This window comes from Plasmodium sp. gorilla clade G2, assembly GCF_900097015.1.
Source record: "Plasmodium sp. gorilla clade G2 genome assembly, chromosome: 11".
Lineage (NCBI taxonomy): Eukaryota > Apicomplexa > Aconoidasida > Haemosporida > Plasmodiidae > Plasmodium > Plasmodium adleri (nom. inval.).
The window spans coordinates 1,234,561-1,260,454 of record NC_041703.1 but is presented as its reverse complement, the minus strand read 5'-3'; the positions used below and the strand labels follow the sequence as shown (position 1 = coordinate 1,260,454).

The window sequence follows — 25,894 nt, the reverse complement described above, 5'->3', positions numbered from 1 at the left end:
CATATATATTATTATATAATAAAAAAAAAAAAAAAAAAATTATTTTATAATTTTTATTTCATTTGATATTTAGTTTTTATTATTTAATTTTTACTACAACTTTATATAAAAAAGACTTTTTTCTTTTTTTTTTTTTTTAATAATTACAATTATATATGTACATATAATATATATAATTTATTATTAATATATTAAATATATATATATATATTATATATATTTTTTTTTTTACTTCATTATATATGTCCCCACTTTTAAATTTATATATACATAGATTGATTTAAACATATATATATATTTCTATAGTTATATATTTTTCTTCCTCTTTTTTTTGGTTTTTGTTTTTGTTTTTTTATCTCTTTTGTTTTTGTTTTTGTTTTTTTCTTTTTTCTTTTTTCTTTTTTGTTTTTGTTTCATTTTTGTTTTTGTTTTTATTTTATTGTGATGTTATGATTTACGTTTTTTAAATATGAGTTATAATAAATTATGCATGTTATTAGGAATAATTAGAAATAATATATGTAAAAATAATAAAAATATATTTTATGGTATGTTATGTAAATATCCTCATATGTATGAAGGAAGAAAAAAAGAGATACATACAACAATATCAAAAGGTGATAAAATGAATATGCATATAAATGTTTTTAATAGTATATATAAAATATTACTTGGAAAAAAATTGGCAAACAAGAAATTTATATTGCTCTTAGCTTTTTCCATATTAGCTATAACAATTGATGTAAGATATGCATCATGTAATGAAACAGAATATATAGAAAGATCTGAAGATTATTTTGCCAAAAATAATCATTATGAAGATATAACTATAGAAGATCATCCTTTAGGTAACAGTGATGAAGAGGATTCAGATGACAGCAATTATGAGATACAATATGAAAACCTTGATGAGTTGAGTAGTTCATATTTTTTAAGAAATGAGCATCGTTTTTCTATGGCTCAATTTGCAGCCAATTCACCTATTGAAGATAGATGTTTCATAAGTAATATAAATATTGAGATAGATAATATTGAGCCACAAAATGAAACAAATATTTTGATGAATAATTTTATAGAAGAATTTATGGAAAGGATTCAATTAAGAATTAAATACGTTAGAAGATATGATGTTGATGGAACACATTATTTTAATGGTTATCATTATTTAGGAGGATATAATAATATGAAGCAAATAAATAAAAAAAGTGAAATTAATGATATAACTGAAAATACGAATACAAATAATATAGATTCAAATAACGAGATAAAAAATATTAGGGTGCACAACGATCAAAATAATAGCGAAGACAATAATATATCATACGTAGATCAAAATATGGGAGAACAAGATATTTCAAATGAACAAAATAATGATAATCCTGTTGTTAGGGCCAAAACATATAATTTTAATAATGGTGAAACTAGTAATGATGTACAAAATAAGATGTCAAATCCTTCATTAAGACATAATAGCAATTACGGATTTAATGATGAAGCACATAGATTATCATATGAGGATTCAAATAGGATATATGAAGAAAGTTTAACTGGGTCAAATTTTTATAGCCTTAATGATAATGAATATAAAAATTTTCAAACTTCTAATCCCAACTTTTTGTTTGCAGCAGTGATTGATGGTCATGCAGGAGGAACAATTGCTGATGTAGCAAGAAAATCGTTAGGATATTATTTGAAAAAAGAATTAATTGAAAGAAGAATAAATTCTAAACATGGTAAAGGTAGAGAACGTGCTATTATATCTGCTTTAAAAAGTGCACATTTAAATTTAGATAATGATTTATTAAATCAGAGCAGAGACTATTTTTTAAATGGTACACCAAAATATGCTAGAACAGGTGCATGTTCTTTAAGTGTACTTATAGATGAACGAAATTACTATATAAGTAATATTGGAGATTCTGTAGGCTTATTAATTAAAAAACATTTTTATTTTCCAATAAATAGTATACATAATGCTAGTGAATTTAAAGAAAAAAGAAAATTATTAGAAGAACATCCAAATGAAGAAGATATATTAGTTTGTAAAATATGTACTCGAGATTTTAAAGTTAAGAATAATGCATATGAATTATGTAAAACACCATTTCATCTCTTATCACATCACTATGATAATTGTTATGTTAAAGGTAGATTACAACCAACCAGAAGTTTTGGAGATTTTCATTTAAAAAAAAAAATGTTTGCATATAGTGTTGATCGAACAAGATTATTTGTATCAGAACCACATTCTTTTCCTTATATTTCAGCAGAACCAGATATACGTGTTATGAAAAAACATCCAGATGATCAATTTATTGTCTTGATGTCTGATGGTGTTTATGAATACTTAAATCATGCTCAAGTTATTAATGTCATTAAAACACATGGTTCATCTCCTGAACGTGCTGCAAAAGAATTAATTAATACAGTTCTAGAAGCAGCAGCACATAGTAATGGATTCACAATGAAGCAACTTCTTAGTCTTGATCCCGCAATAAAAAGAAATTTTTATGATGATGTATCTGTTGTTGTTATTAAATTGAATTAACACACAGAAGTACTAAAAAAAAAAGGAAATTTTTCGAAAAACATAAAAGACAAAAAATTGAAATATTTTTATTCTCATATACACTTCATTATATATATATATATATATATATGTATATATTTATATGTATAATGTAATAAATCATTTTTGCCATTTCATGAGATAAAAAATAGATCATTATTTATTATACATATATACATATATTATACTTTTTGTTTATTTTATTATTGAATACTCTTTGATATATATATATATAGATATTTGGAATATATTTATTTTATAAATTCTATATTATTAATTTGTTTTTATTACTTTTTTTTTATGTACATTAAATTTATATATATATATGTATATGTGTATATATGTTTATGCCGTTAAAAAAAAGAAAAAGAAAAAGAAAAAAAATAATATTATCTATATATATTTATCCTTATTTTTTTTTTCTTATTTCTTAATTTTCTTTTTTTTTTTTTTTTTTTTTTTTTTTTTGTTTTATGTATCCTTTGAACTTTTATATAAATCAACTTATACATTTTTAAAATTAAAACAAATTTTTTTTATAAAAGGTTTATATTACAATATGTAATATGCATACATGAGTTATTATATAAATTGATTATGATATGTTCTTATAAAGGAACTATGTAAAGCTGAATATATATTAACAAGAAAATAAATAAATAAATAAATAAATAAATAAATAAATAAATAAATAAATAAATAAACAAAATAATATTTAGAACAAACTAAAAATCCTACCACAATCATTCAAATAAATAAACATATATATATATATATATATATTTATTTATTTATTTCACTTTTTTTTAATCTTGTCTGCTTGCATTAACATCTTTGTGGTATTTTTCCAATAATACAAAATCTACAAAAATAAAAATAAAATAAAACATAAATATATTATATATACATTTATGTACTCTTTAAAACTTATAATTTATTTATTTTACTTGAAACAAAATGGTACAGTTTAAGAAGGAGACAAGACCACAATTAATCTAGAAAATAATAATATATACATATATATGTCGAATCTATAATTAAGTATGTTAACAGGAACTCATTCATATTTTCTTATTTGAAATATATATATATATATATTAATATATGAATCACATTATATACTATTCATTTTTATGTATTTATGTGTTCGTTTTATTTTTACTAGGTATATTTTATTTTTTATATTAAAAAGAATAATAAATATTCTTGCTAAGTTTCCGCTCAAGATAAATGTATATGTTAGCAAAGACAAATTCCCTGTATTTTTATTTTTATGATTTAAATAAATCTGAGGCAATTTTGAAAAGCAACCTATAAATGGGCAAAACATAAAATAAATAAATGAATAATATTACGAGATAAACTGATATAATGTTATTCCAAAAAAGTATAAATATAAATATATATATATATATATATATATATATATTTTTGTTTTTCGTTTTATTACTTAAGGGAGCTGAAGATATACCCAAGAGGGGAACTAACTTTTTTGGTAATAGATAGAGTGTAAATAAAATAAAAATTATATAAAAACACACTTTTAATATTTGAACAGATTTGGAATATATGTTGTTATATTTCCACATAAAAAAAACTAATATAAGATTTTGCAAATCTAATAAAATTACAAAGTATAAACGTTACAAATATATATATATATATATGTATACACTTTCGAATTTATAATTTTTATATATATTTCAACACATTTTTATTACTTATTAAAATAACATCAACATATAATATAAAGTTTATCCTTTCATATATAGAAAAGACTATCAATGACGTAGCTACAAAAATCTAAGAAAAAAAAAAAAAAAAAAATTTTAATAATAATATGCCTTTAACCATTCTCCTTTAAAATTATTTATATAAATATATATATTATTTTTTATGATTACTTCTAAATATATTGACATAAAAGACAAACCCACTGCACTTTTCTTAGTTATTATTTTTTTCAGTTGAGGAAGTTTTATGAAACAAGCTCCAGCAATTATAGAATATACAAAAAAGTAATTTAATACCTTGATACGATAAAAAAGAAAAAAAATAAATAAAATGTATCAAAATATAGAAAAAAGATGAAACATTCCAAAATTATAATATTACATAAATATATATATATATATATATATATATATATATATTTTATATTCATACATATGAATAACTATATTCTTTAATATGAATTTTCTTTATTTCTTTTTTTTTTTTTTTAACTAACGGAAATTAAATTTTGTTTATGAAAAAAGTCTTCCGAGAATACATTAAAATTGGCCTCTTTCATTTTGAACTTAACACAATTATTTGAATTTGACAAAAAAAAAAGAAAAAAAAAAAAAAAAATTTAAATATAAAAGTAGACTGATATAATATATATATATATATATATTTATATTTCAAATATATGCAAAACTCTTATAAGATAATTTTTTGTAGTCTTTTGTAATTTATTATATATATATATATAAATATATATCTTTATTTTTCTTTTATTTTTATTTGACTATTAATTCTTTAACATATATGATATAATCATTATTTCAAAATTATCATTTGTTATATTGTTATACTTGTATAATTCACATATTTCTTTAAAAAAAAAATGAGACTAACTTTAATTTGTATATGAAATGAATATATAAATGAATTAAATATAAACGCAATGAATTAATATTTAAATGCATTATATATAAACAAATTAATTACAATTATAAAATGATGGGAAAGTTGTTTATGAAATATGTAATAATTAAAAATGGAGTTAATATTATACATATATATATATATATATTCTTTGTAATTCCAAATAAGTATTTATTTTTATATCATTTCTTATATATGTGTAATAATCTAATTTTAACATTAAATAAAATAAAAAAAAAAAAGGTGTTAATATTAATTTTTCTTTTTTTTTAATTTAACTTTGGTTTTCTTATCTAACGTTCTAGTATATACCAAGATGTAATTTAAATGAAATATGTTGTATTTAATTATAGAAGACTTATCTGAAGAAATTAAAAATATTTTTATTTTATACACATTTGGAATATTACAGTTATTTGTAATAAACTGAAATATATGATCTCCTTTACATTTTAGCTTTAGTATAATTAATTGATAATATCCATTTAAATTTAATGTAGCTGTTTGTAAAAGATTTATATCCGTTTGAAATTCGTTAATTTTATTTTTATACTTGATAATTTTTTTCTTATCAATAATTATATCTATTAAATATTCAATATTATTATTATGATCAGATGATAATTGAAAAATATATTTCAATAAATTTATATCAATTATATTTTTAAAAAGTTCAAATTTTAGTTTTTCTTTCTGGTCTTCTATATTATCTGTCATAATTTTAATATTACTATCATTACAATAATCATTTTGGTGAACATCATTTTTTTCATTTTCCTTATTAGCAATAACATTATTATTTTTGTTATCTTCATTATCCTTATTTGTATAATTCATTTTTTTTTTATCCTTATTTGTATTATTTTTTTCTATTACAAATAAAATGTTATTTTCTAAAATAAGTTCATCACATTTGTAATTATCATTATTCATAATATTTGTTTGAATATTATTTATTTTTTCAGTAATCATATTTTTGTATGTATGGATAAATAATTCTTTATATAATATTTGTTCTTTTTTATTATTTGAAAAATGGTTATTATAAAAATAACCTTTGAATAGCAAATTTTCATAACATATATGATTAAAAATATTGTGAATATTTTCTTCCTCATTATTATATAGAATTTTTTTAATTTTATTTATCTTTTTTTTTTTACTTATATTTAATTTAAATGTTTTATAAATATCTCTTTCAATTTTGTTTATCAAATTATAACAAGTGGTCTTTCTTTGTTTTTCCTCCTCTACTAAATTACTTTTTATATTTTTTTTGTCCTTTAAATCGATATTTCGTTCATTTATCATTTCTTCGAGCGTTTTATAAATTTTGAAAAGTATTTCATTTTTTGAATTATTATTAATATTTTGTGTATCAACATTATGTGATATCTGTTCTTCCTTATGTAAGCTTTTTTGCTTATCAACCACATTTGTGTTATCCACTGTATTTTTTTTATTTACCATAATTTGTGTATTCGTTTTATTTTCTCTTTCTACACCTGTTGTGAATAAAAAATCATACAATTTATAGGGATTAAAAATATGATTTAATTTATTAAAATTTTTGTTATTTTGACTTGTGGACTGTATATAAAATATATATCCATATCCATGCATTGAATTATTTATAAAATATCCTACATATATTAAAGGATAAAATAAATAAAGAGAAAATCCGTTGAACATATTTCTATCGAATTCACCTATATAAATATTAATATCTTTCAAAGGAACATATAGTAATTTTTGGAAATTATCTAAAGATGACTTTGTATCATTTTTATTATTATCTTCTCCTTTTAATAATATTTCATGTATATTCATAAAATAAAATAAATTGTGTATATTTTTATATTTAACCCATATACCTTTTCTATAATTATTATTTTCAAATTTTCCTACAAAAAATTCATTTTTTTTAATATATTTTCCTTCACCATCAAATATAATATTAAAATTTTCTTCCTTTGGTTGATTAAAGGATATGTTTTTATTCATTTCAGTATTATGTTCTTTGTCATTCGATGTATAAATTTGTTTGTATGAATTTTTTTTTTCTTCATTATTTGTATCTTTTGAATAACTACACTCATTATTATTATCATTATTATTATTATTATTATTGTTGTTGTTATTACTACTATTATTTATGTGTGCTTTCTTTTTCTTAATTTCATTCTTTACTTTTCCATCCTCAATATTTTCATTTTTTATATGATCTGGTAAGATATACTCACCGACATATAAATTACAGTCTCTATAAAAAAGCCCATGCAATTTTTCGCCGTTCATTAATTTGGACAATTTAAAGAATAAAAAAGGAATTGTAGGTATGGAACTTAAATATTACATATATATATATATATATATAATATGAAGAGAATATATATAATAGAAAATATTGAATAGGTTAGGCAAATATAATTATATATATTATCGTCTTAAATATTAACTATATAATATTAATTTTATTATTTTTATATTATAAATGTATGACTAACGACATAAATAAATATAATATTTTATTTAAATTTTAAAAAATTTTAACAAGCATATTAAAAGGAGAAAAAAATTATTATTTTTTTTTTTTTTTTGACACTATGAATTAAACTGTTCGATAAGAAGAAAAAAAAAAAAAAAAAAAAATAGGGATAGATACAATAAATTAAAAATCAACTATTAAAAAAGGAGTATGAATATATATATATATATAAAGAGAATTCATACAAGACTGTATAAACGAATGCATATACGTTTTAATATATATGACTCTCAAGTTTGCACACATTTATATTTTTAAAAAAATTAAAAACAATATATATTATGGCACAAAAAAAAAAAAAAATAAAAAAAATACATACATACATATATATATTAAATAGTGTGATACAAATAAAAAAAAATATATATTCCTTCATAAATCTTTATATGGTTCATATGAAAATTTTCTAATTAAGTATATATATATATATATATATATATGTATGTATATATTTTTATATATTTTTCTGTTATTTCGAATGTGTATCATTTGTTGATGGTAAATAAATATGTGATATTCTTTTTTATTTCATATTCAATGTCTTTCTTCGTATCTTCGTCGTAAACTTTCAAAACCTATAAAAAGTAAAATGTAAAATATATAATATATGTATATATATTAAAATATAACAAAAAAGAAAAGGACATTCCAAATATATATATATATATATATATATATATATATATATATGTATGTATTTGTGTTTATTTTTTATTTTTTTTTTTGTTTATAATTATTACGTTTAATTTGTGTGCCAACATGTTCGATTTAGCTTCCACAGAAAATGGGAAGACACTTTCTGGATTTGCTTGAATAGATATTTCAATTTGACAAGATTGATTATTTTTGAGTTCATCTACTTTCCAAGCTAATAAGACACCATCATGTTCTACAATTCCTTTATCATTACTAATGATTTGTGGTTTATGTGCTGATGGGCACATTAAATTAACATGAAGATCATAAATGATTTCATCATTATTATTTCTTTTATTTTCAATTTCTAAACTTAATAATGTACTTTCATTATCTTCACATGGCCAACAACTTATATTAAGAGGTATATATGAATCATTGATATGATTAATTTTCCATTTTAATAATGGATAAATAGTATTAATTCTGAAATTTTTACTTTTATCTTTTAATTCTAATATATTAGAATTATATTTATTTTTATCTAATATGGGATGTATTTTAGCTTTTTCTGAATATTCATTATCTAATTCGACTATAACTTTTGAATAATTATGATTATTAATTTGTAGATTGAATGTACCTTGTATATCTAAATCACATAAAGTACCTTCAGAACTTAGTGTACATATAATATTTTCTGTTATTACAATATTAATTGGTTTATCAAAAATAGAATTAACATTAATATGAGGTTTTGTGTCTATTTTATTTTCAACTACATTTAGAATACGTATATTTTCTTTTTTATTAGAGGTTAATTGCATACCTTTATAGGCATTAAAACTTTCATCTATTATGTCATGTTCTTCATTTTTATACATATCAATATTATTTGTATATTCTAAATTATTAATTAAATCATTTGTTAAGAAACTATTAGTACTAACTTTACTTTGTTTTTGTCTATTCTTTTCTAATTTAGAAGCAATAAATTTTCTTCTTTCTTTTTCCTCCTTTTCTTTATTTTCTCTTATAATTGTTTGTAACTTCTCTTCATGAGATTCCATTTCAATATAAGTTTTTATTTGATTACTATTAACAATTTCTCTCACTCCATTTTTTATTAATTCATCAATATAAAATATTATAGTAAAACATTTTTTTAATATAGTACTTTCATTTATATTCCCTTGACATATATCTTGAATTATTTGACTTAAAACTTTAATTATTTCTAAATCTTCTATAATATTTGAATTAATATTAGTAATTAAAAATATATATATGTTATCTAAAGGTTGGTAAACATATCTCACCTTATCTGTTTCTATATATGTATGATCACTTCTTTCTCTTTCAATTAAATTATGAAATGGTATGGTTAATGAATCTAAATCACACTTACTAATATTACGAAATTGTCGTGAAACCAATATTTTACTTTTAGTACTAATTACTGCGCTTAAAACTGTCATTTTTTTTTTTTTTTTTTTTTTTTTCTTTTGCTATCAAATATTTCAAAACGGAGGGGGAATATAAATAAAACGATATATAAAAGTTTAAATAAATAAATAAATATATATATATATATAATATTTATTTATAATAAAAAGAATATATTTTATATATTAAAATAAAGGCAAAAAAAAAAAAAAAGAAAAAAGAAACAAACAAACAATTTATGATATCAAAAATAGGCAGAAATATATAAATAGTAAAAATATATATATTATTATATATATATAATTATATATGTATATTTTTATTTATATTCCTTTTATAAATTATAATACAATTTATTTAAAAAAACAAAAATCTCATATATAATTATTTTTATAAATACATGAATATATTATATATATATATATATATATATATATATATAATGTAATAAATATATTTTTTATAAATAAAAAAAAAAAAAAAATTTAAAAAGTAAAATTAATTTATGTGTATTATATATATTTTAAAAGAAATAAAAATTTATAAAAAATATTATATTTTACGTATTTATAAAAAAATATAAGAAAAAAAAAAAAAATATATATATATATAATATATTTACTTATATATATTATATAATAATATATATTTACAACAGGTATTTATTCATATATATTATATATATAATATATTTATATATAATATATAATACAGTACCTGAAATATATAACTTTTTTTTTTTTTTTTAACATTATTATATACATATTGAAGAACTTATCGAAAATACATGGAAAAAAATATAAAATAAATAATAAAGATTAAATACTATAGTTTAAAATAGTATATAAATTAATAATTATTATTTTTTAGAAAAAAATATATTTTATATTATTATATAGATTATATTAAAATAACTATTATTATTGTATGTATGTATTTTTTTTTTTTTTTTTATTTTATTATTTCCTTGTAGTTCAAACTTTATCATATATATCATTGAAAAATATTGCATTAATGATTTAGGGTTATATATATATATATGTGAAAATATTTTAATCATTTTTTTTTATCATTCATTTTGAAAAATTAGAATTGACACATAATAAGAATAATTAATCTATGACAATAATAATATATATGTATGTATACATAATACTACTAAGTGCATTATATATATATATATATATATATATAGAACAATAAATATATGTAATTGTAATAAGAACAAGTCGTCTTCATAATCTTATTAACATTTATACAATAGGAAATGTAAATACTATAAATTATATATCGATGTAATACATATTAATCTTGATTATTATGAAATAAAAAATTCATGCCTATATCATAAAAGAGTAACATTTTTATAAGACCATCATTTAAATAATACAAGAGCCATTAAAGAGATATATTTATTTATATTTATATTTTACTATATTATCTTTACATATACTTTTTACCAGATGAAAGACAATTATATTATTAAATATATATATATTTATATATATATATATATTATATATGTAGGGTATTTTTTTCATGAGGTCAAAAATATATATTTACTTTTTATAACCTTATATTTATAAAGTCTTATTATATATAATAATATACCCAAATCTACTTCTATTTACATCCAAAAATTACAATTTCATAAAACACAACTTTTAACTCTTAAAGTCTTATGAAAGGATGTAATAATATATGTTCTAACAAAATAAAAAGGTTCTAAAATTATAAATATAATATATATATATAATTATATATATCGTAAACTATATTATATCCGATGTATGTTTCTATTTCAAAATAAAAAACATTTCTTTTAACATTATACCATTTTTATATATAAATAATACTATATTAATTCATTATATGTCATAGGTTTTTTATTTTTTAATATATTATAAAAATAATATATTTATATAATAAAAATTTCTTTATTTCTTTATTTATTTATTTTAATTTTTTTTTTTTAACTTTACAATGAAATTATAATTTTTAAACAATCATGAATAATTATAAATATATAGAATATGTTGTTATTATTGTAAAGCTTATTAACATTCAGATATTAACAGGAATAATAATTCGGTAAATTCCAAAAGGAACAAAAATATATATATTATATATAATATATTTATGCATATTTTCTATTCCTATAATTTTTTTTTTTTTAGCCGTTAATTTTTTTCTTTTTTTCTTCACATATATATTATATTATACATATTATTATATATATTTTTTGGATATATTTATATTGACCTATGTGTTAAAATAATGATATAAACATATTTTTTTTGTTTCTTTGCCTCTTTAAAATTAATTTGTTACTATTACATATATATGTATAAGATTTATGTACATATAATTTTACCTTTATATTATGTTTTAATTTTTTTTTTTTCCAAATTATATAAATATATATAAATATATAACATCATATATAAATTATAATATATAATATTTATTTTTTTTTATTTTAAGTTGTATATAATATTCTATTAAAAAAAAAAAAAAAAAACAGAAGAGGTATTGTATTTATTATAAAAATTTCCTTTTTTTATTTTTTATAAAACAAATATGTTGTTGTTTTTTCTTTTTGATTAAATATTATATAAAAAAGGTATATTTTTAATAAATACATTTTTCATATATTTTTTTATGAATGAAAAAACTGAAAATAAAGTTATTTTTTTTTTTTTTCAATATATTTAATATATATATGTAGTATAATACATAATATAAAATTATATGTTATGTTTTATATTTATAGTATCAATAAAATATATATTTTTGCCTAACATATTGATGTAAAAAAAAAAAAAAAAAAATAATAATAATCCAATATTTTTAGCCTTAAGATTTTATTTATCTTTTTGCTTTTTTTTTTTTTTTATTATTGTTATATATATTTAAAAAAAAAAAAAAAGGAAAAACATGACAACATTAAGAAATAGCCTTTATTATATAAGTTGTATATTGCATTTTTTATAATTGAATAAATTTTATAATAATATTATAAAAATTTTGATTTAGATTTAATATGATTTTATAAAAATGGCAGAGGAAGTAAATAGAAATGTTAAAAGAGCGTCCGAATTGATTAATTATAATAAAGTAGATAAAAGTTGTTTAAAAAATATCAACCTACAAATTACGGATGGAGAAATAAAGTTACATTTAAAAATTATTGAAGCCTTATATCCTAATATGAAATTAAAAGTTGATAAATTAATAAATGGAAGTTATAATATTTTTACGAAATTCTTAGTACAATCACATATAGATGATTTTAACTCCTTTATAAATGTTTATATAAAAAATATTGCTGAGAATATACCAATCATGGAATTTTCACCTCAGCAAAATAATTATTCTCTATTAAATATGAATAAGAATAATTCTGAATCAGTAAAGTTTTTCGTAAGTGATATACAAATAAAAAATCCAATGATAAAAAATGAAAAAGGGGAGTATAGAGCAGATTATCCTTATTTATGTAAACTATCTGCTAGAACATATGAAGGAGAATTACTTATAAAAATTAATAGACAATATAAAGATGAAATAGCTAGTACAACAATATGTGCTGGACATATTCCAATTATGATTATGTCCAATTTATGTAATTTAAGTAATTTAAATAAAAAAGAATTAGCTCAAAAAGGAGAAGACCAAAGTTTATTAGGTGGTTTTTTTGTAGTATCTGGAAGATTAAAAGTAATAAGATATGTAATTCATCCGAAATATAATACATTATTACTAAATGCTGATAATAAGATACATATAAATTGTTTATTAAATGATAATACTGTCGTAATTAATTTTTTAACATTAACTAGAAATAATTCATATGTTTATGGATTCAGATTCCAAAATGCAGTATGTTCTCTTCCTTTTCATTTATTATTAATGATTTTAAGTCCAATAAAAAAGAAAAGTTATATTTTTAATAAAATTAAGCTAGGAGTTGAAAATGAAAATGCAATTAAATATATAGAACTTTTTATTAATTCTATATTTCTAAAAAATACATTTAATGAAAAGGAACTTTTTGAAAAATATAATTTAACTTATTTAGGTAGAATTGCTTATTTAAGAAGAGGTATTTTTAAATATAATTTAAATTGCTATGAAAAAAAAGCAAAAGATATTTTAAAATATTGTGTATTACCGCATATAAAAAATAATTCTGAAAAATTTGAAACCATGTGTTTTATGTTTAAAAAATTAATCTATAGTAATTTCAAATTAATTACTCCTATAAATAAAGATTCTTTAGAAAATCATGCTGTAACTACATGTAGTAATTTATTAGCAAATTTGTTGAAAGATCAAGTAATGAATTCTTTATGTCGTTTGTACATTAGATATACAAGATCATTTTTTAAATATTTTGAAACGAAATATAACACATTCAAATTAAGTGTAAAGCAAATATATTTGAGATACAAAATGTTTGTATTAGAGGAAATGCAAGAAGACCACTTAAACCAAATATCTTTGTATGAATCATCTGAAAATATCAATGATTCTAGTTATCAAGGTTAGTTAAAGAATGAAAATATATTTTATAAATGTGATGAATTATATATATATATATATATATATATATACACATTTCTTATTTATATATTTATTTATATTTATATGTTTATCCTTTTATTGTTCTATATATTTTTCCCCTTAGATAATAACGATTATAAGAACGAATCCAAAAAAAAACTCAAATCCATTTTCATAAATGAAAAAGAAAAATTGTTCAAGAGCGTCGAGAATTATTTCAAAGAATTATATAATGATAATTATATGTTTTTAGAAAATTGTAAAAGTTTTTCAAATACTTCATCAGCTATTTTATTTTTCTTCAAAACTGGAAATATCTCCTCAGAAAATTTACATTATCAACAAAAAAGTGGTTGGGTAATAGCAGCAGATGAAATTAATAATTTAAGATTAATAACCAATTTTAGAGCTATACACAGAGGAACCTTTTTTCAAGATGTTAAAGTATTAACTCCAAGAAAATTATTAGGAGAATCATGGGGATTTATATGCCCTGTACATACTCCTGACGGTACCCCATGTGGTTTATTAAATCATTTGGCTCAATATTGTCATGTTCATAATTTATCTAGTAATGAAGCACATAAACTCAATATAAAATTGTATCTTAAAAAAATAGGTATAAATGTAAATTTAGATGATACTAGTGGTATACATACAATTTATGATGATGAAAACATTCCAATTATTGTTGATTCAATACCCATTACATATATAGGAGAAAAAGATTTTAATAGAACTGTCTATAAATTGAAATATGCAAAAAACAATAATTTGTTTAATTTAAAATCGTATTTTGAAATTAATGCTTATTTAAATGAACCTCTAATTATGAACAGCATAATTATTAATACATTTCCAGGAAGACTAATACGACCTTTATTTAATTTGAAAACTAAAGACATTGAATTTATTTCACCATCTTATCAACCATATATATCTGTAGCTATAAACAATGAAGATGTTAAAAAAAATAATTTAGCTAGAAAACTTTTAAAAAAAAAAGAACAAGTTGTTAATTCGATAAAAATAGATAAAAACCCTTGCAGTATAAAGCAGAAATTTTTATACCATCAAAATAGGGAAAACTTATTATGCAAATTAAAAAAGGAATCAAAAGATGGCTCAAATAAATATTACAAAAATAAAATTGATAGCAAATTATTAAAAGTTTTAGATCAGAAAAAAAATAACGATTCAGATACAAATACGGATAATTATGTTAGTAGTTCTGAATATGATACAGATTCGGATTATGATTATGATTATGATTCTAATTGTGATTCAAAATCTAACTCTAATTTTGATTCAAAGTCTGATAATATATCAGGAAGTGATAATAATATGTCAACAACTACATATGTTGATAGTGATGAAAATATTAATATAGATATGTATGAACAAATACCACAAAAATTTGAATATATGGAATTAAAAGAGACATCCTTTTTATCCTTTCTTGCTTCTTTGACTCCTTTTTCAGATCATAATCAAAGTCCTCGTAATATTTATCAGTGCCAAATGTTGAAACAAACTATGGGAATACAAAGTTTAAATAATGTATATACATTCACAAATAAAATATATCGAATGATAACACCTCAAGTACCATTAGTTGTAACAAGAGATTATGAATTTTATGGAGTGGATAATTTTCCTAGTGGTACGAATGCGGTAGTGGCTATATTAGCTTATACAGGATACGATATGGAAGATGCGTTAATAATAAATAAAGCTAGTGCAGATAGAGGTATATTTCGAACACATATATATAAAACTGAATTTATTGATTTACAAAAAGTTGGAGAATCTAGTAATTTTGTGTTTGGAAATAATATAAGATATTTAAATAATAATAAAAATAATAATAAGAATATGGCTTACGAAAATAAAGGAAAATTTTTAAATAAAGATGGGTTACCTTGTGTACAACAAAAGATAACAGAGGGTAGTCCATTATATTCATATATTAATAAAAGCAATGAATTAACTACTTATGAATCTTTTAGGAACCATGGAGAATATTACGTAGACTTTGTAAGTATAGGAAAAAATAGTTCAAATCAAGTAGCAGTTGTTAAATTAAGATCAACAAGACAACCACAAGTTGGTGATAAATTTGCATCGAGACATGGACAAAAGGGGGTTGTCTCTCGATTATTTCCTCAAGAGGATATGCCATTTGCTGAAAGTGGTATTGTTCCTGATATTATTTTCAATCCTCATGGTATTCCATCTCGTATGACTATAGGTATGCTTATCGAGAGTATTTGTGGAAAAGCTGCATCTTTATATGGAAAAAGAATAGATGCTACTCCATTTAGAAAATATACGCAACAAAAAAGTTTTAACAATCCATGGATTGACAATTGTGGTATCAAAGGTTTCTTGGAAAAAAATGATACATTAAAATCTGACTTGGATCCATGTCAGGAGGAAAAAGATAAAAAAAAAAATAATAATAATAATAATAATAAGATAAAAAATAATAAATATAATAACTCTAATGATAGTGATGACAATTCCAACCAATGTAATGATAAACGTGATGAAGAAGAAAAAAAAGGTACTATAACTTATGATGAAAAAATTGATTATTTTGCTAAATTATTATTAAACAAAGGATATGATTATTATGGAACTGAATTGTTATATAGTGGTATATATGGGGTTCCATTACAGGCACATATATTTATTGGTGTAATTTATTATCAAAGGTTAAGACATATGGCTTATGATAAAGCTCAAGTGAGAAGAACAGGACCAGTGTGTAATTTAACTCACCAACCCTTGAAAGGAAAAAGAAAACATGGTGGTATAAGAGTAGGAGAAATGGAAAGAGACGGTATAATATCACATGGTTGTAGTTTTGTAATTAATGAAAGATTTTTAATGAGTTCTGATGGACATGAATGTTTTGTTTGCCCTAAATGCGGACTTATTTTATCACCAATAATGCAATTTAATACAACTGGAAAAATAATGAAAGGAAGATCTATTGGAGGAAAAAGTAAAATGGCTGTATGCAAATCTTGTGATGTCTCTTGTAAAATTGTTATTATTCCATATGTTATACGATATTTATTAAATGAACTCATTTGTTTAAATGTTACCATAAGGTTGAATATGAAATCAGTGGAAAATGTTTTTGATATGAAATAAATATAAAATGAAGAATTATATAATTAATATAACACACATATTTGTAAATAAGTGAATATATATATATATATATATATATATATAAATATATATATGTTTATTTATTTATTTATTTTTACTTTTTACGTCATTAATTATTTTAATTATTTTAATATTTTTTTTTATTTTTTTTTTTTTTCGAATTTATATTATCATCAAAATTTTATATGTATAATTTTATATATATTTAAACAAAAAAAACAAACATTATGTTAATTTAAATTTTTAAAACTATGTATACAAACTTATATATAAGTATTTGAAATATATAATATATATATTTCCCATTAGTGAAAAGGTTATTCAAACAATAGCTTATGTTTTGTTTAACTATCGGTGATAAATATTAAATATAATTCTTAATATTTAAAAGGTATATAAAAATTATTATATATATATATATATATATATTTTTTTTTTCCTCTTGATATTTAAGCATTTGTATAAATTTATGTGTATTTTTCTTTTTCAAGTCATAAATAATAAAATGCTATATATAAAAATATATATATATATATATGAATGATTTTTTTTTTTTTTTTTTTCTAATATATTTATTAAAAAAAAAGTAAAAATACATTTATATAATATTCATTAATATTTATAGGTTTCCCTTTATTAATCATTCATTGAATTTTTAGTAAAGTTTCTTTTTTAAATTTTAAATGCAATAAAATTTTCATCATCTTAAATATATAATATTTCATATATTATAAAATTATAATTATATTGACAATATATATTATTATATATATGTATATATATTTTTGTGCATAATTATAATATAATGAATTAATACATCTATATTATTATATATATATATATATATATATATGTATGTAATTTTTATATAGTGCTTTATATGCAAACATTTATAGAATGATGTTTTTTTTTTTTTTGTACATTTATACTTATAAAAAATTCAGCATAAATTAATAATTTATTAAAGTTAATAAAAATATATATATAATATCATAAAAAAATATGTATCTTCTTTTTTTTTTTTTCGCGTAAATTATAAAATAGGTTCATAATGAAAAAATGTGTACATATTTTTATTTGTTTTTATCTACACATGCAAAAAAAAAAAAAATATATATATATACATATATATATAATATAACAAAAATATATTTATATTGACGTAAATTTTAAGTATCATTTTAAAATTTTTATTATATTTTTTTATTAATAATTAATATAAAATAATATAATAACCATAATTTAAGATATGTACATATAATAATTTATATTATATAAATATATATTTATTTACAAATTATTTTTTAAATATATATTTCTGATAATTTTATTTTGATAATTAAAAAATTCTTATATTTTTTTTATAATAATTCAAGAAAATTTTAATTATTCTTATGTATTCTTTATTTTCCTCTCTTTTCCTTTTTTTTTTTCTCAATATTTTTTATATTTTATAAATATTTTATCATATTTGGATGTATTTCCATTTTTTTATTTTTTTTTTTTTACATAATTTATTATATGTTATTTTTAATAATGATTGTCAATATATTATAAAGGTATGTAAGAAGAAATATATCGAATTAATAATAATAAAAAAAAAAAAAAAAAAAAAAAAAAAATATATATATATATATATATATATATATATATATAAAATAAAATAAATATATATTCCCTAAAAATATATCTACATATATATATATATATATATATATATATATATATATATGTAAGTATATGTTCATTTCCAATATTACATATGTTATCATATATATATATATATATATATATATATATTTATTTATTTATAGATGAAATATCATAAGAAAAAATATTTATATGACTAAATATTATTTATTATTCTTGTATCTTGAATGTATATGTTATATTATACTTTATATTTATTAGTCTGAAAGAAATATATATTTATTTATATAAATATTATAAGCAATAAATATATACATATATTATAATAAATTAAGATGTATTCTTTTAATATACTGTTGTAGAAGGAAATTTTGTTGCATATTAAAATATTATTATTAAAATAAATATATATTCGTATATATATATATATATATTCCTAAAAAAATCAATATCTTTTTTATACTTAGTTATATAATATATTCATTATTGTGTATATAAATAAAATAGTTACATTATTATTATTTTTATTATTTATTTTGAAAATATAAATGTAATTGATAATATATGAATAATATGTACATATTACATATAATTTTGTATTTATATGTATAAATATATATTTGTTTTGATTATTTTATTAATTACGTATATATTTTAAAATTTCGCATAATTTGTATTTCTATTTGTTGCTTATTTAGAAAAAATATAGACAATAATATAAACCTTAAAATTTTGTATATATATATATATGTTATGTATGTTTTTTTCTCGTATTGTCGTGATTATATTTTTATATATTGTGCATATAACAAAGAGTTATTTAAAAGAACAAAAAAAAATAATAATTTGAAACTATATCTTTTTTTATTTTTTATATATAATTGCATGTATTTTTTTTATTATAAAACCAATAAAAAAAAAAAAATAATAAATAAATAAATAAATAAAATAAAAATAAAAATAAACATAGAAAATATATAACTATAATAGAACAATTAAGACTGACTTTTGTAAATATTATTACACATATATATTTATGTCTAAATTTTGTTCAAAATAATTATGTATTTATATATCCTTTTAAAATTTCTCTATTGTATACATATATATATATATTTTAAGTCATACATTTTAATGTGCATAAAAATTTATTTTATTTGTAAAAATTAAAAAAAAAAAAAAAAAAAAAATAGATTTGTCATCTAAAAAAAATTTTATTTGTTATAGATTATTTTATATATATATATATATTTATGGTTTTAAATATTCCATTTGTTGTTTATCATTAATTATAGAAAACAATAATATTGTGAAACATTTATAATATATATATATATTTATATTTTTTTATTTATATGTAACGTATTTTATAAAATTCTATTCTTATTATTTTTATATAAAAAGAAACAATTTTGTTATTTATATATATATATGTGTATATATATTTATTAATTTTTTTATTATATTTGTTTTTTTTTTTTTTTTTTTTTTTTTTTTTACTTTCTTGTAAACCTTTTCTATATATTTATATAATACCTTTATTCATCCCAACCAATTGTAAGACTATTTCTAAATTAGAAAAATACTTGTGCGAAGAATACAAAATATTATATTATTAAATATTCAGTCATCCTGATATTTTGTCATATAATATATAAATTGTTTGATATATATATATATTTATTTATTTATTTTCTCCAATTCCGTAAGAATGTCTCAATTAAAACCAAATAAAGAAAAAGTTTCCAAGAATTTACAACCTAAAGATTTAAATACGGGACAAAAAAAGAAAAATAATAACCCATCACCATTAGAAAAAGATAGAAGAAGTTATTCACATGGTGATAATGAAAAATTAATTTGTATGCAGCTAAATATAGAAAAGAATAATTTGCCGACTGATGATAAGAATTTAAGGAAAAAGAAATATTCCTCTAATTGTAATCATGAAAAGAAAAAAAAAAATAAAGAAATCGACAAAATTGAAAAAGGAAACTTGTTCAATAAAAAATTAGAACAAAATGAAAACTCCGATGTATTTAATAAAATAAAAGAACAACAAACAAAAGAACATATAAATGAATATGTTGATGGATATATGGTTGGACATATCCATAAAAATCCCGATAGACAAACCGAAGATATTAATATTGCTAAATATGCTGAAAAAATTAATGAAGAAGAAAAAAATGATTTTTTATTTAACAATTTAGAAAAGCAATATACATATGATACATTACCATTTATGACAAATCCAAACATGAAATTGTATCCTTGGGAAGACAATTATAATATGTATAATATTAATGATATACAAAATGGAATATATAATAATTATTTAAAAAATGAAGCTTCTCAGAATTATATATATTGCACATATGATAATAATAGAATGGAAAACACAAATTATGGATATATTAAATACAATGATATAAAAAAAGACCACATAATGTTTAAAAATAACACATATATAGAAGGAGAAAAAATAAATAATAATCCTATATGTATTAATCAAAATAATATGCTTTATAAGGAACCTTATCCAAAATATATATGGAATGATGAAAATGAATACACACATAAGACACACAGTAGTAATAACAACAACAATAATAATAATATTAATATTAATAATGGTTTCAATAATAATAATTATTATTATAATAATACCCATAATTTTAAAGGAAATAGTAATATTATGAAAGGTTTTTTAAAGGAACCAAATGTTCTTAATAATCCAATGTATTTAAATAATAACACCCATAATTATATACCATATAATAATAATATTGATAATATTCATGGTTATATATATAATAATATGGATTACTATGTTGCACCTTGTATACCTTATTCTTATTATTATAATTATAATATATCACCATTTGATCAAACAAATATAAGTAATAGTAATTATCCATTTACATATTATCCATTCTATACAACCAATATTAATAACAATCCTGCATATTCATATTTATATAATAATAATCAACAAATTCATCAAATAAATAATAATATTCATTATAATGACATAATACATAAAAATGGCTCAAATGCATATTTTCTAAATTCTAACACTTTAGGAAACTCTCCTATCTCAACAAATTATATTTCTGATAATAATGTAAAGGGAAGTAATAATTCTAAATATTATAGAATAAAATTATGCCAATATTTTAAAGAAGGAATCTGTCATAAGGGAGATAATTGTTCATATGCTCATTCACAAGATGAATTAAGAAATTATTTTAGTTTTAAAAAAACAAAAATATGTGAAATGTGGTTAAAGAATAAATGTGGAAATACAGATTGTGTATATGCCCATGGAGAACTAGAATTAAGAGCAGCCCCTGATTTTTTTAAAACAAAACTGTGTAAATTTTTTAACACAAGTGGTATGTGTCCTTTATTTGATAACTGTCGACATGCCCATGGACAAGAAGAATTAAGGAAACCTGGCTATATGAATAATTCTCATCAAGCAGATACATTAACAAATAAAAATAACGATAAGCCTTTAATTTATGAAATTAATGATAAACATGTTTCAAATGAATCCGTTTCTACTCAATCAAATAACAAAATAAATGAAAATAAAAATGATAGAAAGGTTTCTAATAACATAATTGATAATGAAAAAAGAGAAAATTTACATAAGGAAGAATTAAACAATCAAATAAATGAAGAAACACAAAATAAAAAAATAAATAAAATAAAACAAACTAATGAAAATAATAAAAATAATGAAAATAATATATGTAAACAAGATAATGAAGCTAAAACCTTAATTGAGAATAATAATCAAATTGTTCATGACAAAAAGGAAGAAAAAAAACGTCAAGATAATGAACAAGAAAATGAAGCTAAAATAGAAAAAAATAAAAAATTTAATGAAGAATACAAATCACAAGAACAAGATAAAAAGGAAATAAATGTACAAGGAGCAAATGAAACAAATATACAAACACAAAATAAACAGAAAAATGCGGAAGAAAAAAAAGAAGAAGAAATACTAGAAAATAATTCCCAAAATCATTTATACTCTCAAGAAAAAAAGAAAAAAACTCCAAAGAAAAAAAAAAAAAAAAGAAACCTAATTAACTCTTCTAACATAACTACTAATTTGAACAATGATTCTAAATGTAACAAGTTTGAAGAAGGAGAAGAAGATAAACCTACTGAAAAAAAAACAAACTCAAATTATAATATATTGATTCAAAACATTAGAGGTGAAGAAGGAGAAATCTCTGCCTTAAACCAAAGCAACGTACCAAACAAGGATATAGAAATAATTTCACCTAAAAATGATGAATCATTAAATTTAAATAGGAATAAATACTTTTCTAATAAATATGATGCGGGGAAATTAGACCATGTAACTTATTACGATACATATGAAAAAAAAATTATAAAATTAGGTGGAGAATATAATAAAATAGAACAATGTGTAAAAAAAAGAAATATAACAACATACAGCCAAAAAAGAGAAAAAAATGATATAATGACACACAAAGGTTATTCTAAAAATGGCTCAAAAATAAACAATCATATTCACAATAATGAAATAATAAAAGACCAAAACACAGTAAAAGTAAATGTAAAAGTAAAAAATAATAAAGTATTAAATAATAAGTTTAAAGATGATGAAAAAATAAGGCGTGTAAAATATACCTTTGTGAATGACACACATAACATGCATACAAATGATAAAAATAACGATGCTACAAAAATTGAAAAAACAAATAATTACATAAATATGAATGTAAAAAATATAAATAAGAAAAAAACGTATGGCACCTATTCTAAAAAAGAGAAATGTTTAAATGATCAATATAAGAGTGAAGCACAAAATAATCGCTCAACAAAAAATAATGAGAGCATAAAATTAAGAAAAGATGTAAATAACAATAAATGCAAGAAAGAAAAATATAATGAAAAAGAAAAGAAAAATTTGGAAACATCAGCACATTGGAAAATGAAAAAACACAAAATGAATAAAATTGTATTAGAATATAAAGGGTGTTCATGTGTACATGATAATATTCGAAATGGTATAAAAAATAAAAATCAAAATGGAAAAGAAAATATATCCATAAATGAAACAAATAAAAAAGAAGTGTCAAAAACATTGGCAAAGAGTTATTCAAATTGTACTACCACTACAACCTGTAGTAATTATAAATATAAAAAGAATTATATGAATACATCTATTGCAATTTCTAATTATTTTGATAAGAATAATTCGTTTCAACGTAATAAGAAAATGATAAATGGTAAATTATTGGATGCAAGAAGTAAAATTGCAAATATACCAAATGGGCGCATAAAATATATAGAGGAAAATACATATAAGCATAATAATAATATTATAGTTGATAATAATTTAAATTATTATCATTTAGATAATTCAGGAAATAAAATAATTTCTCTACCTAACTATAGCAACCCTATATATAATTTTAACGATACATCTAATTATTTTTTAACCTCACATAATGATAAGAATTTGGCTCCCATATCTCATGATAATATTATGAGACAAATGAATGGATATAATAATATTAATCATAATGGAGATTATATATCCAATATGAATTATGCAAATTATTTTCCTCATGTGAAAAATAATAACATATTATTGAATCATAATATTATTCCTATGGATATGATGTCAAAAAATGGAAATTATTACAATAATATAAATAATTGTATATATGACTGTAACAATCCATATTACAATATTCCAAATATGGGAATTAATAATAAGAACACATTTGATAATTTTACGACAATAAATCATAATAATAATGAAAATATTTCCATGGATATAAAAAATGAAGACACTTCATATTATAAATCACATAATCATATTATACGTTCCAAAAAAGGAGGCAATATAAAGAATAATAGAACAAATAAATCATTTAAATATAGTATAACCTCAAATTCTTTAAAAAATATAAAAAAACAAAAAAATTTTAATTACGAACCTATAAAAGAAGCAAACATATATAACATCAATGACTATAAAAATTTTGATACATATAATTTTACAAATAAACAAAAGGATATTTCATCAAAAAATATAAAATATAACAGATCAAAAAAAAATTTATTCTTTTCAAAAAACAATAATAATAATGATAATAATTTTTTAATAAATGAAAGGAATATACAAGTACCTAAAACACCACATATTATAAAAAACAATATAAAACCAAATATATCTAATAATAATAGAAATTATATGAATCACATAAATATCAATTGGGAAAATAACCCTATTGCAAAAGATATGCAATTTTATCAAGTTAATGATAAGGAAAAAAACCAAAAAAAAAAAGAACCTTTCTTTCCATATGTGCATAGTGATATGAACTTTGATCGTAATTATAATAAAGTGAATAATAAAAATTGGAGTTATATGAATGAATCTATTATGACAAATATAAATAATATTAATCAGAACAATGATAATTCTATTAATAATAATATTTCTAATAATTATTATAACCCTTGTAATATCTATGAAAATAAAACATCTTTTATTGATGCAATGAAAAATATTTCGCAAGAAGATATACAAAATGCATTTATGAATAATATGGTGACATTTCAAGATTGAACAAAAAAAAATAATA

General features: G+C 19.0%; 6 protein-coding genes across 6 annotated transcripts; 3 read left to right on the top strand and 3 right to left on the bottom strand.

Annotated features, from left to right (window-relative positions):
• Positions 1–469: 469 nt before the first annotated feature.
• Positions 470–2,548, top strand: PADL01_1133400 (protein phosphatase PPM8, putative; the record flags this gene model as incomplete). The annotated part of the gene is made up of 1 exon (XM_028682808.1): positions 470–2,548. The coding sequence occupies one exon, from the start codon at positions 470–472 to the stop codon at positions 2,546–2,548; it is 2,079 nt and encodes a 692-aa protein (XP_028539049.1).
• An 817-nt stretch (positions 2,549–3,365) lies between these two features.
• Positions 3,366–4,862, bottom strand: PADL01_1133300 (conserved Plasmodium protein, unknown function; the record flags this gene model as incomplete). Its single annotated transcript, XM_028682807.1, has 7 exons — positions 3,366–3,431; positions 3,517–3,564; positions 3,732–3,880; positions 4,020–4,187; positions 4,291–4,372; positions 4,474–4,599; positions 4,800–4,862. The coding sequence occupies 7 exons, from the start codon at positions 4,860–4,862 to the stop codon at positions 3,366–3,368; spliced, it is 702 nt and encodes a 233-aa protein (XP_028539048.1).
• Positions 4,863–5,473: 611 nt separating this feature from the next.
• Positions 5,474–7,519, bottom strand: PADL01_1133200 (conserved Plasmodium protein, unknown function; the record flags this gene model as incomplete). Its single annotated transcript, XM_028682806.1, has 1 exon — positions 5,474–7,519. One exon carries the CDS (start codon positions 7,517–7,519, stop codon positions 5,474–5,476), a length of 2,046 nt encoding a protein of 681 aa, XP_028539047.1.
• Positions 7,520–8,254: 735 nt separating this feature from the next.
• PADL01_1133100 (coatomer delta subunit, putative) lies at positions 8,255–9,883 on the bottom strand (the record flags this gene model as incomplete). Its single annotated transcript, XM_028682805.1, has 2 exons — positions 8,255–8,344; positions 8,510–9,883. 2 exons carry the CDS (start codon positions 9,881–9,883, stop codon positions 8,255–8,257), a joined length of 1,464 nt encoding a protein of 487 aa, XP_028539046.1.
• A 3,025-nt stretch (positions 9,884–12,908) lies between these two features.
• PADL01_1133000 (DNA-directed RNA polymerase I subunit RPA2, putative) lies at positions 12,909–17,579 on the top strand (the record flags this gene model as incomplete). Its single annotated transcript, XM_028682804.1, has 2 exons — positions 12,909–14,397; positions 14,542–17,579. 2 exons carry the CDS (start codon positions 12,909–12,911, stop codon positions 17,577–17,579), a joined length of 4,527 nt encoding a protein of 1,508 aa, XP_028539045.1.
• Positions 17,580–20,961: 3,382 nt separating this feature from the next.
• On the top strand, positions 20,962–25,878 carry PADL01_1132900 (zinc finger protein, putative; the record flags this gene model as incomplete). Its single annotated transcript, XM_028682802.1, has 1 exon — positions 20,962–25,878. One exon carries the CDS (start codon positions 20,962–20,964, stop codon positions 25,876–25,878), a length of 4,917 nt encoding a protein of 1,638 aa, XP_028539044.1.
• Between the last annotated feature and the right edge of the window lie 16 nt (positions 25,879–25,894).